Genomic DNA, 17884 nt, shown 5'->3' on the forward strand with positions numbered 1-17884 from the left:
GGTTTGTTTCATTCTTCATCTCATTTGTTAAAGACTGGCAACCAACAAGGGTCGTGGGTTCGATTCCCGCAAAGGCCACATGAAAATGTGTGCACTCACTCTACTGTAAAATAGCTTTAAATAGAAGGGTACGATGAATTTCATATATTATAGTGTTAGAATCATTCATTTATCATTCAATAACCTTGCCTGTCACACGTCAAGATTGTGTTGCAGGATTCCCATAAATAGAAATACTGTTCCATCAGAGAAGCTGGAAATAAGATAAGACCTCTTTCTGTGTTTGCAAACATTGCCGCACTAGAGTGAGGAGTTGCAAGTTGGTGGCATAACATAGCAAGTTGGTGGCACAACAAAGAAAAGCCTACATTTACATGTTACTTATGAGTGCATTTCACATGACTTTTGGATTGTAAAATTGGATTTTAAGGCTTGTATGAATGTCCTGCTTAATATGCATTACACTTCAACCAGTAAAATGCCTGATCGCTGACCCTACCATCCGGCAGCTGAACAGGATAGGTACGTTAGGATAGGTGCAAGTAAAACTAAGTGCATGCTCTTCAACCGATCACTGCCCGCCCATCCAGCATCACTACTCTGGACGGTTCTGGTTTAGAATATGTGGACAACTACAAATACCTAGGTGTCTGGCTAGACTGTAAACTCTCCTTCCAGACTCACATTAAGCATCTCCACAATCCAAAATTAAATCTAGGATTGGCTTCCTATTTCGCAGCAAAGCATCCTTCACTCATGCAGCCAAACATACTCTGGCAAAACTGACCATCCTACCGATTCTTGACTTCGACGATGTCATCTATAAAATATCCTCCACTCTACTCAACAAATTGGATGCATTTTATCACAGTGCCATCACCAAAGCCCCATATATTAACCACCACTGCGACCTGTACACTCTCGTTGGCTGGCCATCGCTTCATACTCGTCGCCAAACCCACTGGCTCCACGTCATCTACAAGTCTCTGTTAGGTAAAGCCCTGCCTTATCTCAGCTCACTGGTCACCCGTAGCACGCATATCTCACTGGTCACCCCAAAGCCAATTCCTCCTTTGGCCACCTCTCCTTCCAGTTCTCTGCTGCCAATGACTGGAACGAACTGCAAAAAACTCTGAAGCTGGAGAGACTTACCTCCCTCACTAGCTGTCAGAGCAGCTCACAGATCACAGCACCTGTACATAGCTCATCTGTAAATGGCACATCCAATCTACCTCATCCCCATACTGTATTTATTTATCTTGCTCCTTTACACCCCAGTATCTCTACTTGCACATTCATCTTCTGTACATCCTACCATTCCAGTGTTTAATTGCTATATTGTAATTACTTTGTCACCATGGCCTATTTATTGCCTTACCTCTCTTATCCTACCTCATTTGCACACACTGTATATAGACTTTTTTCTACTGTATTTTTGATTGTATGTTTGTTTATTCCATGTGTAACTGTGTCGACCTGCTTTGCTTTATCTTGGCCAGGTCGCAGTTGCAAGTGAGAACTTGTTCTCAACTAGCCTACCTGGTTAAATAAAGGTGAAATAAAAATAAATACATAAACATTTTCCCTATATCCATGTAGTACATGAGGACACAGTGCGATGCACAGTGCTTGCTTTGTAAGTAAGCAAGGTGTGAATCTATCTTGTGATTAAACAGACTTATTGTAGGTTATTTGACTGATTTACAGATCATGGACTATTTTTCTGTTTTATATTAGGATACTTTTTTAATAGATTTAAATAACGTTTCCATATCTCAGTGTCTTTAGAGTATCCTGTGAGGCAGATCAACGTGCCCTATGGTCAGGAGGAGAGCAGCTTCTTGAAGGTTTTGGGGGAAACATTTCCCCCAGATGAATCCAAATGTAGAGGCCTTTAAGACGGACAGGAGGAGACTTGTTCCCCTACAAAAAAAGAGTTGTTGTCAAGACAATGGAGGTCAGAGATGGTGTGGTTGAATTGGTAGCTCAACAATTTGTCCAAGGGAGCATGCAGGTGGTCTTGGAGCAGTAAGGCAACTCTGTCATAAATCTGTGCAGGACTTGTCATTACCTCCTCTAACATAAGTATTTTTAACCAGTCCACCCCCCTAAATCAATACACATCACTATATTGTCCTTAAACTTATTTTAAATATACATACTGTCTCTAAACCATGACAGGTTCAAATATGGTCCCAACTCTCTTGGGCTGCTCAAAGCATTGGGGAACCACCCGGACAGCCTCCGAGCACTTTTTGTGTGGACCTGCGGGATCTGTTTAAAATAACCTGTTCCATACCTGGCGGCAACCGGCGGTGTTTGGAGAACGACACCGTCTTCCACTGGTTCAACTGGCTGGCTGAGGTGGAAGGTAAAATTAGTCAAATGTTCAAGTTTATCGGTAACTGCATATTATTCCAATTTTGTGATTTTAAATGTGTATTTTAAATGTTTTACTGTGTACTCCTCAGATGGAGAATGTCCTCCTCTAACAGTGGCGATGGTGTTGGAGTTTGCTACTGGGGCAACGGTGATGCCACCCCTTGGGTTTGAGGACACCCCGACCATCGAATTCCTCCACACAGCGCGAGGGCGTCTCGCTGGGCAGTAGAAGAAAAAGTACCCAGTGGCAAACACGTGTGCTGTGACACTAAAGGCTCCCTCTTCATAGCACCTACAATGCCTTTAGGGAATTCATGACCTCCGGTATTGTGAATTCCCCACATTTCGGTGTTGCATAAAAACATTTTTACGACACATAATTGTATCTAGTAGCACTAAACTACAGTAGCAATTGAGTGTCTGAAAATGTAACAGCACATCAACATTTAAGCATGTATCTACTTGTTTGTATGGTGCATTCAGGACGTATTCAGACCTCTTGACTTTTTCAACATTTTATTACGTTACAGCCTTATTAAAAAACGAATACAATTTTTCCCCTCATCAATCTACACACAATACCCCATAATGACAAAGCAAAAACAGGTTTACATTTTTGCAAATGTATATATATGAAAAAAGAGGATATATTACATTTATGACCCTTTACTTAGTACTTTGCTTGAAGCAGCGATTACATCAGTCTTCTTGGGTATGACGCTACATTTTAATTTATTTAATAGATTTTAGAATAAGGCTCTAATGTAACAAAATGTGGAAAAAGTCAAGGGGGTCTGAATACTTTCCAAATGCACTGTATTTCCATATCGGCTGTTATTGTGCACTTAATGATCATTAAAATTAAATTATTACAATCCATATTGCTTGTCTTGGCGTTTCGTTTTTGTTAGAAACACTTTACTGACACTTCACTAATAACCAATATCCTTTGCTGATATTGACTGAAGTACTCCTGCCATATCGCAGCCAACTCATCCAAATCTGATAATTTGATGTCCTACATTAAGAACAATAAACTTCAGCCATCATTTAATTAGAACTACATGAAATAAGACTTCCCATCCACTGTATTAAGTGACAGCTCCACTTTTGGGAACTGCACCTTCGTAGTGACTTATCGAATTTCAAATGCATTGATCTAAGAACTAGATCCATTAGTCCAAAGCTCTCCAACATTGTTCCTGGAGAACTGCCCTCCTGTAGGTTTTCAATCCAACCTCAATTGTAACTAACCTGATTAATTTATTAAGCAGGTAATTATTCAAATCAGGTGCACTAGATTAGGGTTGGAGTGGACTTACAAGACAGTAGCTCTCCAGGTACAGGGTTGGAGAGCCCTGCACTAGTCCATCTTCAACCACATCATTTGAGCTGCCACAATGTGTCAACATTGTTATGTTAGTAAAAGTAATCGGTTGCTGTTAATCACAATGATATAAAATGTAACGGGAGCCGAATCCCTATCTTCATAGTTATTTTATTATTATTTTTTAAATTATAGGGCTTTCTCCACACAATTATTTATTTTAACAATTTATAAAAGTCCCGATTGGGCATTACAAAAATGTAAGTTCTGTTTTAATAATGTCCATTCAGAATGTTCTGTTGTCCTCCCACAGCAGGAATGCTCGCTCTGAAGGCTCCAATCCAGTGCTTGCAGTAGGCCTCTCCTGGGTCTTGTTGTACTGAGTGGAAGACAAATATTGTGTCAGCAGATGGAATGTTGTGCTAAAGCGCCATAGAGCAAAATACAATAACCTTCGGCCTTATATCTTAACAGTACCTGACACTCTCCAAATATGAGCAAACAAAATCGTAACGGAATGGAGAAGTATGTCACTTTTGTTAAGGCCACCTGTGTCTAAACTCTGGTCCCCATCCGTTTATAGTTGTAGATGTCTGTCACACCTTTCTAGAGACCAAATCATACTGTGTGTGAAAGAGGGGGAATGTTAGTATTATAAAAATGAACTGATTCAAAGGAAGGAGTGGCGCTGAAGATATAGCGTCCAATCCCTCATCCCAGTAGGGGAGTATAAATCTGGTTGGAGTAGGAACGAGTGGCGCTGAAGATATAACTGCCATAACCCTCTGTAGAATGTCAACTCCCAGGCTGCCTCTGGGGCCTTCCTTCCCTGTGTGTTGCTGATGGTGAACTGGGTTTGTCCACAATCAGCATTCCACCTGTGTGTTGTTGGAGGAGGAGCTGAGGTGATGGGTTGAAGCTGAGGTGGTGGTTGTTGGAGGAGCTGAGCTGGTGGTTGTTGGTGGTTGTTGGGAGGAGGAGCTGAGGTGGTGGTTGTTGGAGGAGGAGCTGAGGTGATGGTTGTTGGAGGAGGAGCTGAGGTGGTGGTTGTTTGGGGAGGAGCTGAGGTGATGGTTGTTGGAGGAGGAGCTGAGGTGATGGTTGTTGGAGGAGGAGCTGAGGCCAGTGGGTTGGGGGAGGAGCTGAGGTGATGGTTGTTGGAGGAGAGGAGCTGAGGTGGTGGTGGTGGTGGTTGTTGGAGGAGGAGCTGAGGTGGTGGTTGTTGGAGGAGGAGCTGAGGTGATGGTTGTTGGAGGAGGAGCTGAGGTGGTGGTGAGGTTGGTTGTTGGAGGAGAGCTGAGGTGATGGTTGTTGAGGAGGAGCTGAGTTGGAGGTGGTGGTTGTTGGGGAGGAGCTGAGGGTTGTTGAGGTGATGGTTGTTGGAGGAGGAGCTGAGGTGATGGTTGTTGGAGGAGGAGCTGAGGTGGTGGTTGCTGAGGTTGGGGGAGGCGCTGAGGTGATGGTTGTTGGAGGAGGAGCTGAGGTGGTGGTTGTTGGAGGAGGAGCTGAGGTGATGGTTGTTGGAGGAGGAGCTGAGGTGGTGGTTGTTGGAGGAGGAGCTGAGGTGATGGTTGTTGGAGGAGGAGCTGAGGTGGTGGTTGTTGGAGGAGCTGAGGTGATGGTTGTTGGAGGCGGAGCTGAGGTGGTGGTTGTTGGAGGAGGAGCTGAGGTGATGGTTGTTGGAGGAGGAGCTGAGGTGATGGTTGTTGGAGGAGGAGCTGAGGTGGTGGCTTGAGAGCTGATGGTGGTTGAATTTGGGGCGAATGTAACAGTATAACTTTAAACCGTCCCCTCGCCCATACCCGGGTGCGAACCAGGGACCCTCTGCACACATCAACAACTGACACCCACGAAGCATCATTACCCATCGCTCCACAAAAGCCACGGCTCTTGCAGAGCAAGGGGAATCACCACTTCAAGGTCTCAAAGCAAGTGACGTCACCGATTGAAACGCTATTTAGCGCGCACTACCACAAACTAAGCTAGCGTTTCACATCCGTTACACGAACAAATCCCTTACTGCTGTCAGATTGGCCCTCTGCATTGCCAGGGAGCCCGAGACGAACAACTGCAGAGGTGACTGCCGTTGTTCAGTCCTCAGCCCATGGTGGGTCCCCTGACTGGCAAACACAGCAAGATCTCTGTTCATCCGTGGCAGGAACACAAAGTGCAGTGCCCACAGGTCCACCTCATTGTTGATGTCGATGATCTGCTCCGTCTCCAAGAAGGTGAACAGGTCATGGTAAACATTGGAGACTCCATGCCAGACGCCCCCCACAGCCAATCTATCCTCTGGTTGTGTGCTCCTTCCTCTGAGGGCACTTCCCCTCTCACCACCCCTGAATTGCTCCATGAAGGCACAGATACGATTGTTTTCACCACCCGGGTCACATCTCACCCGGGATGGTACTCCGTAGCTGGTGATGGCTGCTTCGAATGACATCCATGACTGTGGCACTCCTGTTGTTGTCAGAGGCCTTCAGAAACCCAACAAGTCTGCTGTAACCATCCACAGCACCATGGATAACAATCCTCCACCTAAAAAACAAGATATGTTTGTTTTACAAAAACTTTTTTTTGGTCTCTTATAGGGACGCCATTCTGTTTTTATTGTATCAGCCCTTTGATCCTCTCATCCAGCTGAGCGTCTGACAACAGTGAGTAGGACCTGAAAAGCTGAAAATGACTCAACACAAAAAAGATATATCAATCAGGAATGTGATCAAATCTAGAGAGGATGTAGAGATCTCCCTCTTGTGTTACAATTGCTTTATTCTTGACCACAGAGTGCGACACATTGAGAGCATCTGCCATTTGTCTGACGGTCATATGACAAACTGAGCACCTCAAGCTGCTCCTTGGTGATGTGATACCACCTTCCCTCCAAAGACGCTTGATAGGATACTGAAAAAAAAAAAAATACAATAGATAATTAATGACAAAATACACTCCTAAAAACTTTTTGCAGCTTGTACACCACACACTCTCAACACCTACATTAGATAGATAGCTAACATTAAGTTAACGTTACCGGGCTATTGATGGTTGAAGTCCATCTCTTCTGTCCGTGAGCAGCAGTCTGGTGCAAATCAGAGATGGTAGATTTACGATCTTCCAGAAATTGGGCAGCCATTGAATTTTTTTACCTCGGGAGAACAGAAGTTGAGTGAATGTCTTTCATCAGTACCTGAGACTTGAGCGGAGTCCAAACGGCCTTTATGCAAATGTTGTCATCCGTGACAAAATCTATGACTCATAGCGATACGTATCGGTGAATCGTTGTGACGTATGAAATAGAGTGAGAGTGTAATCAATGTGTAATAACTACGTACAAAGTGTTAAAGTATTATGTGACGTGGGGTCATATGCAGGTGCAGATTGGTAAAGAAGCTTACGTGACGTGTCAAATAGTGTTATTTGACGCCTCAAATAGTGTTATTTGTGTATCTTTTTGACACTAAAGACCCAAACGGCGTTCCATATTATACAGCCGAAATTCGCGCGCATCTGTGTTTAACGTCAGGCCAGTGTGTCGTGTACTGAAAAGCCTATGTCAGCCCGGCAAATTGACCTCCCTTTGCCTTCTCATCTGAAAGAACGGCCTCTTTACAAAATCATCATGCCGTTCATTGATTAAAGTACATGTGCAATGTCTCCACCTAGCGGCATAAATTAGCCCCACAGAAACGTTCACCAGACAGCCTTGAAAGTGATATTTCAATCAAATCCAGTCAAAGTAGACTTGTTCTGTATTTATTATTGACTATAGCATAATTACTGCTTGGCGATCTTTAAAACTGATAAATACAAGAAACGGACCTTAAGAATACAACGAATTAGGTGAATTCAAAATTCTCGTTTAGCCACCAGCAATCTAATGAAACGTAGATGATGGCCAGCAAATGAGGGTAAAAAAAGCATCGCCCGAACAGGGACTTGAACCCTGGACCCTCAGATTAAAAGTCTGATGCTCTACCGACTGAGCTATCCGGGCTCTGTCTTCAACAGGCCATGTATGGTATTTCAACATATTTCTAAGACTGTTACAACCTCATTTCTAGTTGCGACAACCAATCATATCGCCGTCTGCAACCAAGAATTGGCAACCAATCCGAGATGCCAGTGCAACCAAGGAGTAACCAAGAATTGAAGAGGGTGAGTTTGGGGGTTTGACAAAAAGAGACAGGTTTTCATAATGAAAAGTTACGGATGATGATGACAGATTTACAGGCTGAGAGGATTTTCGGATGAAGCCCGATACTTTTCTACTCTCAGATTGTCACTGTAAGGAAAATAAAGCATTAAAAACCATTCAAGGCTAAATACAGCACCCGTGTTGGGATTCAATATAGTGTAGGCTTCGACGAGTATGTTGGTTCTTGATAGAAAATGCCCCCCATTCTTTAATTCCTAGTGTAGCAACCTCGATTGATGAGCGATAATCTTCGGATTGGTTGGCGAGTGCAAATCTTGGTTACTTGTTGGTTGCAGACAGTGATATCATAACTAGGTTGTCGCAACCAGAAATGTCATCGACTAACTGGGGGATGCTCATATAGCTACAATGCCAGTTAGCACAATATATTCGCTTGTTTCACTAAACAGCATGTGATTCTTGCTCCATTGACAATGCGAAAGAGCCGTCCCTTTATGTTCAATCCACTGCACAACGCGTCCGTGGCAAGAAAACGCTAAACTAAAGCGGTTTCAGATATCAGCCAGAAAATGTTTTGTTATTCAATCCATACTACAGCAATATTATCAGGGCTAATGTATATTATACGTTGTTCACTTACAATGTACACGAAATCTATACTTATCTTCCTTCACATATGACGTGACCATTGTGACGTATTTAGTAACCCGTGTACATAGAAAAGCTAGCGCAAATGCGCTGTAGCTACGTAAGGTTTTTTGGACGCCGCAACGTTATATTAGCTAGTGCGTAACCTATCAACAGGTGGCTCCGTGGCGCAATGGATAGCGCATTGGACTTCTAGTCAAGCACTTGAGGAGTGATTCAAAGGTTGTGGGTTCGAGTCCCACCGGAGTCGCATCTTTTGCGGTCTAACTTCAAACATAAAACCTGTCTTTATACTCCTCAGGGCGTATCAAACAATGTTCATGTCTATGCGTTTCTTACGTTAAGTTGATAGAACAATTTTTTATAGCAAATATCTAAATAGCATTACATGCTTCTACACCTGCATTGCTTGCTGTTTGGGGTTTTAGGCTGGGTTTCTGTACAGCACTTTGAGATATCAGATGATGTACGAAGGGCTATATAAATACATTGGATTTGATTTATTTCAATTAATTGGAATTAATGATACATTTTTCCTTTGAATACACTGCTTTAAACCTCCGTGACAGGAGAGCACCACCCGGTAAGATGGACTCATAGTTTAAAGGAAAAGCTTAAACGAATATAGCTAGAATGCTACAGCAGTGCGTTATCAACAGTGCAAGCTAACCTAACATTATAAACAGTATAAACCCATACATAGGCAAGCATAAGTTAGAACGTTAGCATTCATGTTAGCATGCGGCTAATTACACTAGCATGCTAATATAAAGTAGGCTAAGGGGGCCGCCATCTTGGAATGGTCACATGACAATAATAACCACTGGAAAGCGACCATGAACATAGAATTCGACATACCAATTAGGATCTGAACCCATTGCCCTTTATGGTTATGAGGTCTGGAGTCCGCTCCCCAACCAAGAATTCACAAAATGGGACATACACCAAATTGAGAATGTGCATGAATGCAGAATTTTGCAAATACCGGGACCCGGGTGGCGCAGTAAGTCTAGGACACCACATCGCAGTGCTAGCTGTGCCACCAGAGACTCTGGGTTCGAGCCCAGGCTCTGTCGCAGCCGGCGCGCCCCGGAGGTCCATGTGTCGACGCTCAATTGGCCTAGCGTCGTCCAGGTTAAGGAGGGTGGCGCAACCTATGTTTATTTATTTTCCCTTTTGTACTTGAAATATTCAAGTACAACACTGTAAATTACAACACTGTAAATATACACAATATGACATCTGAAATGTCTCTATTATTTTGGAACCTTTGTAGGTGTAAATGCTTACAGTTAATTTGTTATTGTTTATTATCGATTTCACTTACTTTGGCAATGTAAACATATGTTTCCCATCCAATAAATCCCTTACATTTAAATTGAATTGATTGGTCCTTGCAATAACGGTTCCTTGGGACGTCCCTACCGCATTGAAGTTTTTTAATGGTTCGGGTTTGGTACCGTTAAGATTGGGATAACTGTAAGGGTTAATTGTAGGGTTTAAGGTAGGGACTTCCCAAGAATCTCGGATAACACTAACCCCAAATGATTGGCCAGAACAGAAAAGGACTTGCCCCTGTATTAACCACGTGACATTGAGACAGACGTTCCAAAGTTAAAAACAGACTCTGTTTATTTTCTAGGTTGCTGCGGAAAAGGTCCACGGATTATTTTTTTGTGCATCGGTTCCCCCCCATGCTCTTGTCAGATTTATTCTGAAAGGAGTAGTAGATATATATTAATTTCATTTAAAAAAGTGTCGAATTTATTTGACATTCATTTTTCTACGGCATTTCATATTTGTTGGGTATTATAGCTGACGTTATATAGCACGAGCAAGCAAACTGCTTGAGGGTGAGGATTAACGTATTTACATTTTTTGGCATGCATGTGCATAACACCAATGTTTCCTTTAGGTGCACATTTTGTTTGATTGTTTTGTTCACGCTGTTTTGCATGTTTCTGCTATTTGTTTTCGTGACAGGCCAAACGGTGTGGATCGCTATCAAACGGTAAACAACCAATTCAAGAGAGCGCCATGGCGACCGAAGTGGAGACATGGACCACTGTTCAAAAGCACGATGGTGAGTTATTTGAATAGCATATGCACGAATTGCATGGTTAATTCAAGGCAGTAAATCGTTTGGATTGAACGACGAAAACATGTTTGCCCAGTTCGCCTATTGTCTCAAAGGGTTGGGCTGCAGTTCCAGCCACACTCCACCATGTGCTCTATTGCTCGAGCACTTGTATTAGAGCGAACCAGTTGGCAATGTAGCTAGTTAGCAAGTTAATTCGAAAGCTAACTCACAAATTGCTGGACGACATATTTGACTATGCATTGTTTTTTTATGGACCATTGTCTCGCTGGGCACATGTGAAGACGCACTCTAATATGTAACCCATTCGAGACTTGTTTTGCAGTGCATTAACGTCCCTTCCTCTTTGGCGAAAGGCTAACGTATCTGGCTAGCCATTTAGATAGTAATATGTAATCAACATACTGTGTTGCGCAATCAACCACTAACAGTTATACACTGACCTGTCAAATGTTTCAATTACGGACATTTGACTACAAATGTCGTTAGTTGTATTTAAATGGTGTTTTGTGATTTAATGTTACTGCTTTAAAGGAATGTCCATAAACATTCATGCAACATTGCTTTCATTCATGGCCAGTGCTATCGTGTTTTTATTAATAATCTCGGTAATTTGACTAAACGCTATATACCCTGACAAACATGCGGTCAAACGACGAACTGAATTTATGTTGTCAAAACACCATCACGCCCCCTTATCAGACGTGCAATCCGTTGCTTGCAATACCATTTTCATTGGGCTACATAAAAAAATACTGCAAAGAACGTCAACTTTTATGCATATTGGTTAAATACAACGTGTCATGTTGCCCATCCATTTATGCCAATGTTGAATGGCACGGATTTGTAAAACACCCTCTATCACATTGACATGAATTTCCCCACTGAGCAAAATGGTCGCATGATGTCCTGCATTGGCCAAAGACATACATGTGGCTATGGACTTCTACATAAATGTTTTTCTCCAGTAGAACTCGAGATTAGTAGACACATGCACAACCCTGTGTAACTGATGACTGACTACTCATGCAGAGTTGATAACCAGTGGGAATTTACCACCATAGAGTTAGAGGACTTTAGATGGATAAAACAAGTTTTGTCATGGACATTGCCATTGAGGGATTCACCTTTTTTTTCTTTTTTTTTTAAGTAGTCAACTGGGTGGGACTTCCTATGGGTGGGACTTCCTATGGGTGAAGCAAGGATCACATGATTCCATCTGGGTCATCAGGAGGGATCTGTCAATATCAAATACAGTGTTATGTCACATGCACTGAATACAGTTGTAGACCTTGCAGTGAAATGCTTACTTAGGAGCCCCTAACCAACAATGCAGTTAAAAAAAAACTTGAATAAGATTAGATTATACTTGTGAGGCAAATATTCAATAACTGTAGGTGGCAGTAAATTGCCATCCTTGGCTCTATACCTGGTCAAACAACACACTCTGAATGGCAGTATGCACCCTTTCAGTTTGTTTGCCAACTCGTAGTAGTAGAAAAATGTACTACTTCAAAATGGAGATGGCCTCAATGCGCTGCCTGTGTGCTCACAGATGCCATAATGGGACATATATAAAGATGATATCTTTATCATTCTCTACATTTACCACATACGACTGGGAAAATCTATTTGAACATCCCACCAGCTGGTAGAGACTAGTGGGGAAATGAGTCGATCATCCTTGAGCTCCAAGTGGGAGGTGGAAATGTACCATTTTGAAGTCAAAAATACCAGTTGGATGCATTCGCGTGCTTTGAGCTCATTTGAGAGAAACACCCAATTAGCTAATGGCCAACAAGCTGTGTCAACCATAAACTAAAAGTACAGCTATCAGGCTTGTAAACAAATTATAGTGTTAAAAAAAACATATGAATAGATTGCTTTAAAAAATAATGTTTTGAGTTGCTTTTATCGAGAATTTCCTTAGTAGGTAACATCAGAGGTCACCATGTGGGGGAAGTCGGAGCTCAGCGGCGCTAGACGAGTTAACCACAAGGAAGTACCAGTTGGAGGGCCGTTCAAATGTTGTTGTTTTTTTCCCCCAGTCATATGTGGTAAACAGTCTGATAGATATCATCTTTATATGTCCCAATGTGGCGTCTGTGAGCGCAAGGGCAGTGCCAGTAACGCAATCTCAATTTTGAAGTAGTATAATTTCTTATCTAATACTTCTGAGTTGGCAAAAAAACTGCAAGGGTGCATACTGCCGGTGTGCTGCCCTTTATACCTGTTCAAACAAGGTTAGCCATTTACTGCCAGCTACATTTTGGGGGGGGATGTGTACTAGCGTGTATAATTCATTAGCTGATGACCTGGATGGAATCATGTGATCCTTCACCCACTTTAAAATGGTGGAAGGTTAAGGGCAATGTCCATGTCAAATTTGGTTTTATCTATCTACAGTTTTATCTATGGTGGGAAATTCCCACTTGGTTACTAACGCAGTATCATGTCTTATAATATATATATATATATATAATCTTGTATCTCAATCAATAGAAATACTTGACGTAATGCATGTGCTTAATGTGAAATGGATGACATTTTTGTTTATAGTATATAGATTACTATGGTTTGGCGATAAGGTTGAAATTGTCTCATTTACAGTTCCTTGCCTACAGTTCCTACTTGGAATATCTGTTGAGGATTAAAAATAAAATAACCACAATTCAGTGAAAATATTTACTAATAAACATTAAATCCAACAAGTGTTCAGCAGAATTAAACCCATGGTTTCATCCTTGTGTCACGTGTGAAAATACATACGTTATTGCCAAGTACATATACATTGGAATGTCACCCCCCCCAAAAGAAATGTTGAGAAATTATTTGCATTTTAAGGCTATTTAGATTATTATTATTTTTACAATAAAATCATTATGAAATATCAATTAAAAATTTTGAAATTACTGTGAAATAATAAAATATTTCAGTTGTGTGTAATTATTTAAATTTTTTTTTTTACTTGTTATTTTTCTTATTCCTAAAAGTAATCTCATCTCTGCTCAGGCAGTAGCAACCAAACAGCCAGACAACGTTCTCTGTGCTCCCCATACTGTACTGTCTTTAGTCCTTCTATATAGCTAGGCATGCTGCAGAGCTGTCTGACAATCATTTGACTAGTTCTTCAAAGTAGATCGGACATACTTTTACGAGCTGTCTTTTTCCCTCTCTCTTGAATGTGGTGTTCCTCTCCTCATGTGGTAGGATATGCATATTCTTGATACCATTTGAACGGAAACACTTTGAAGGTTGTGGAAATGTGAAAGTAATGTAAGAGAATAATGAAAACGACAACTCCCTTCAGCCCAGCGTCCCACATACAGTACCAGTCAAAAGTTTAGACAAACCTGCTCAATCCAGGGTTTTTCTTTAGAATAACAGCGAAGACAAATCTAAATATATTTGAGATTCTTCAAAGTAGCCCCCCCAATATGTAAGGCAAGGAATGTGCACTTTAATGGTACACTCCATGCTTGAGTCATAGTTGTTTCCCATACTGGTGAATACATCTGCACATATGGGCTGTTGCTCTTTCATATGAACTGTGTTGGCGCTAGTCTACTCGAGGAAGGCCTGTTGTGCTTGATTAAATTGCTCAGCTGCTGTGGTGGTGGTAACACTCCCCGTCAAAGACGCCTTTGTGTGTGGGTTGGAGGAGAAACCCTCCTACAGAGGCCTATGTGCGTCTATTGAGTAAAACACAACTCTCTGTGAAATAATTTCACCCCTGAAATGATGCAATGCCCACTCCACTGGTGACATGTCTTGCATAGGCATACATATAGCCTAGCAGAAAACTGGAAGAAATTGCATTTGAATCATTTGTTGTATACTTGTTTGAGTTGACATTCTGATTATACCTGCTTTGGCATGCATCAGATAAATAATCAAATGTAGTATGTAACCCATCTTTTGAATGGAGTAGCAACTTGCCTATAGAGTATTAACATGATAGGCTACAGTGTTTATTTTAGCAGCATTGTAGGGTACTTCCTGTCCAGAAAATGTTATATAGATAGTAGACCATAGGTAAATATAGGCTTATAAGTATAATGGAGCGTGCACTACACTGAAATGTCAAGCTGGATTTGTTTATGGCCTACTGACTACACACAATGCAAGTTGAATTTTTTTATTTTTTTAAAGGTCCGCTCAGCCGATTTTTCATTTCAAATAAGGACCGAAAAACAAACCCAGCTGAGAACCGATATGGCACCCTATTCCCTATCACCCTATGCTATTTGGGATGCAGCTCATTGGCTCTTTTAGTAAAAACAATTATTTACTTAAAACAAGGACGTGTCAATTTAAGGGAGGCCAAAAATCAATAATAGACCTAATGGGAAATCGTCCAATATCTTCCCAGTTAAGCTTATTCTTCCCAGTCAGCTCTGTAGCTAACTTGTCTTTCTGTCTGCCCCTTAGTGACAGTTGAACCCCCCCAACCCCCACCCCCCCAGGACAGAACCACCAACCAACCACACTCCTCTCTCTCTCCCTCCCTCGTTAACCCAACTGTAACAACACACCCAAAAAGTCTGATTGTCCTGGATTAAGCCCCATAGTGCTTGTTTGTGTTCAGCAGGGCCCCTTGTATAAAGACATTTAGCAACAGAAAACAGTATGTCTTGTAGGTCCAGGGAGTATCACCTCCCCTTTACACCCGGTTTGGAGACAAATTCTCCACACCGAATACAGCCTTGTCAGACAGCAGTTTGGGACTGCATTTCAACATGTGAAGGCCCCCTCCCTTGCCTTGGCTTTAGGGTTGCAAAATGCCCAGGTTTTCTATAAATCCTGGTTGGAGGATTCCTGGATTTCTTAACAGAATCAGAAAGCAATAGGAAATCTTCCAACCAGGATTTTGGGGAGTTTCGAGAAAGTTGACATAATTTAAAATAAAAAAAAACTATACTTTGCGTCCATTACCCCACTGACGCCAATCTCTTTGGCTGTGAGTGACCTTACTGAACTGCCACCTCACACCAAGCAGCCATTTAGAACTGTGGAACTGGGTCAATTCTCCCAGCTCTCTGAAAACTTTGCTCTACTGACCCCCAGGGCTGACCCTCTCACCACTTCCAAGCCAGTGCCAGGCCTAAAAAGTGTACACACACACACTAGGGATGTAACAAATGAAGAACCATTTTGATTAACATTTAAACTGCCAATTTTGTACTTTTTCCCCCATTTTAAAATGCTAAGGAAAAAACAAAATCCCACGTCAATTCACAATGCGGAATAATGGTCCTATTACATATGCATGACCACTTCCTTTCCCAGCCTTAGTGATCTACCACAGTCAAATACCCTTGAATACACCTCAGCTACTACGTTTGTTTGTCTGCAAGGGTACTCTACGGCTTTTTAAATGACGACACAAAACCTTCACTGGAGATAGTTTCGAAGCGCCACTGAATGGGCATTTTACTTGTCTGTAAAGGAATATCGCTTCTGAAGCGGGACGAACATGTCCATCACTAGGCGACCAGAACTGTCAATCAAATAATCTTGAGCTGCCTGCGCGCCGACCACTCTTTCCTAAAAATTTTTTACTTTTAAAGTTAAATACTGTGAGTTACCAAGTCATTTGGTAAAAAGAGAACCTTTTCCGCTAGGAATCGACTCATAAAGCCCTATTTGAACAAGATAAGTTTGACTGGGGGAGCTCAGGTAATGTAATTATGTGCACGAGCACAAATCACCACATCTGTAATTTTAGTCCCGTCCGAATCTGCTGTGTCAGTCATTTGTACTTGGCAGGAAGGTTATCCCAGTCCTAAAAACCTACTGTTTTTCGGCAAACTCCCAGGACCTCTGATAGTACTTATCCTGTGCGAATCCTCAACCCTGTGTATCGAGGGATATTATAAACAGGTGCTGCACCCAGTTTGGGTAAGAACACGGAAACAAATTGATGCTTAAAGCAAATTGCTATGCAACGTAGCCTACAGATAAATGATCCGTTTTTGTCAAATATCATCTTTCCTAGTGCCATACATATCTTTTAAAAGATTAAGTGGACGATATCGTACCAATGGATCGATAAATTGCCAAATACGTCAGGTTAAAGTTCATGGTTCTTAGAGCCGATCTGTTACCAACTATTAACTATTATTATTGATATTGTTTTTTTACCTATTGGATCACAACATTTTTTTACTTTTACATGACCATGTAGTTTGACCAATAAAATCGATTGACAGGGATGTGTACATACTCTGTATACATGTTCCCGAAATAAATCTATTTTTGGAAAACGGTCAAATGCATTTTCTCCGTCGACCACATGCACTTTAAACATTTGGATAATAAAGCATTTGAAGGCTGACATTGGTCGATTTTAATACTGCTGACAGCCAAAATTCTAGCTCCACTCATAACTTTTGGACTTTTAAACATTGCCTTTGCAGATCGCTCATCTTCAACCATCAGTGAGTCGATAGCTTGAATAGTCTCGCTGGAAATGGAATACAATGTAAAAATTTGCAGCATACAGTAAAGACCAGCAGTCAATTTTATTTAAGCAAAAAATTTTTTGATTCATTAAGCCTACTTTTACAGTATTGCAGCCTACTATTCCTGTTCATTTTCCTGGGCTTTCGCGTTCGGCGTAACTCAAGCGAATGGCACTGTCCGAGACCATAATTCCCAAGTCTTAAGTGTTTTAATTTTACCGACATGGCTGCTTTCTCTTCTCTGTGCTGGAGTTCTTCTAAAACTTCTTAATGCTAGGCATCCCGCTAGCAGGACAACTTCCGGTGAAACTGGAGGGTGCGAAATTCAAATAAATAATCATAAAAATGATGGATATTAAACATTTATGTACATACAAGTGTCTTATATCGGTTAAAAGGTTAAATTCTTGTTAATCTACCCGCACTGTCTGATTTTACAGTAGCTATTACAGCTAAAACATGCCATGCGATTGTTTGAGGACAGCTCCCCACATCAAAATATTTTTTCGCTGGCACAGGTTTCATACATTCACAAATAGCCATTTTAAATATTCACTTTTAAATTTTTTTTTATCTTCCTCTGATTTTGTCATCCAAAGGGTCCCAGCTACAACATGTAGTGTCGTTTGGTTAGATTCAATCCTTCGACACACACTTGTTAAAAATATTTAAAAAACACTGAAGTAGAAGAACTAGTTTCTAGCACTTTCAGTTCCCTATACAGTCTGTGACAACCTACATGGCCTCAGGCTACAGATCATTGCATTACACATGTCAAAGGGCATGTGTCCAGTACTAGCTTCTCAGAG

The 17884-nt window shown here is 41.5% G+C and overlaps 1 protein-coding gene, 2 long non-coding RNA genes and 2 other non-coding genes across 6 annotated transcripts in view; 2 read left to right on the top strand and 3 right to left on the bottom strand.

The window, feature by feature from the left end:
- Window positions 1-4: 4 nt before the first annotated feature.
- LOC115146571 (uncharacterized) lies at window positions 5-4563 on the bottom strand. The gene is made up of 3 exons (XR_003866171.2): window positions 2458-4563; window positions 2300-2359; window positions 5-1923 (listed from the first exon to the last, which is right to left on the bottom strand). It is a non-coding gene; the product is annotated as an uncharacterized LOC115146571 (long non-coding RNA).
- Window positions 4564-5992: 1429 nt separating this feature from the next.
- Window positions 5993-9980, bottom strand: LOC115145837 (uncharacterized). 2 transcript variants are annotated; one of them, XR_003866058.2, is made up of 3 exons: window positions 9841-9980; window positions 6741-6855; window positions 5993-6613 (listed from the first exon to the last, which is right to left on the bottom strand). It is a non-coding gene; the product is annotated as an uncharacterized LOC115145837 (long non-coding RNA). The 2 variants fall into 2 exon arrangements; XR_003866057.2 differs by lacking the exon at window positions 9841-9980 and adding an exon at window positions 9372-9818.
- On the bottom strand, window positions 7631-7703 carry trnak-uuu (transfer RNA lysine (anticodon UUU)). The gene has a single exon. It is a non-coding gene; the product is annotated as a tRNA-Lys (tRNA).
- On the top strand, window positions 8672-8763 carry trnar-ucu (transfer RNA arginine (anticodon UCU)). The gene is given in 2 exon segments: window positions 8672-8708; window positions 8728-8763. It is a non-coding gene; the product is annotated as a tRNA-Arg (tRNA).
- A 146-nt stretch (window positions 9981-10126) lies between the features above and the next one.
- Window positions 10127-17884, top strand: part of LOC115145835 (programmed cell death protein 4-like) — a 28444-nt gene continuing 20686 nt past the window's right edge. The window contains exons 1-2 of the mRNA XM_029687386.2: window positions 10127-10366; window positions 10497-10596. Of these exons, the coding sequence (XP_029543246.1) occupies window positions 10551-10596 (46 nt within the window). The 5' untranslated portion in view covers window positions 10127-10366; window positions 10497-10550. The remainder of the gene's footprint in view (window positions 10367-10496; window positions 10597-17884) is intronic.

Source organism: Oncorhynchus nerka, linkage group LG18, assembly GCF_034236695.1.
Source record: "Oncorhynchus nerka isolate Pitt River linkage group LG18, Oner_Uvic_2.0, whole genome shotgun sequence".
NCBI classification, from domain to species: domain Eukaryota; kingdom Metazoa; phylum Chordata; class Actinopteri; order Salmoniformes; family Salmonidae; genus Oncorhynchus; species Oncorhynchus nerka.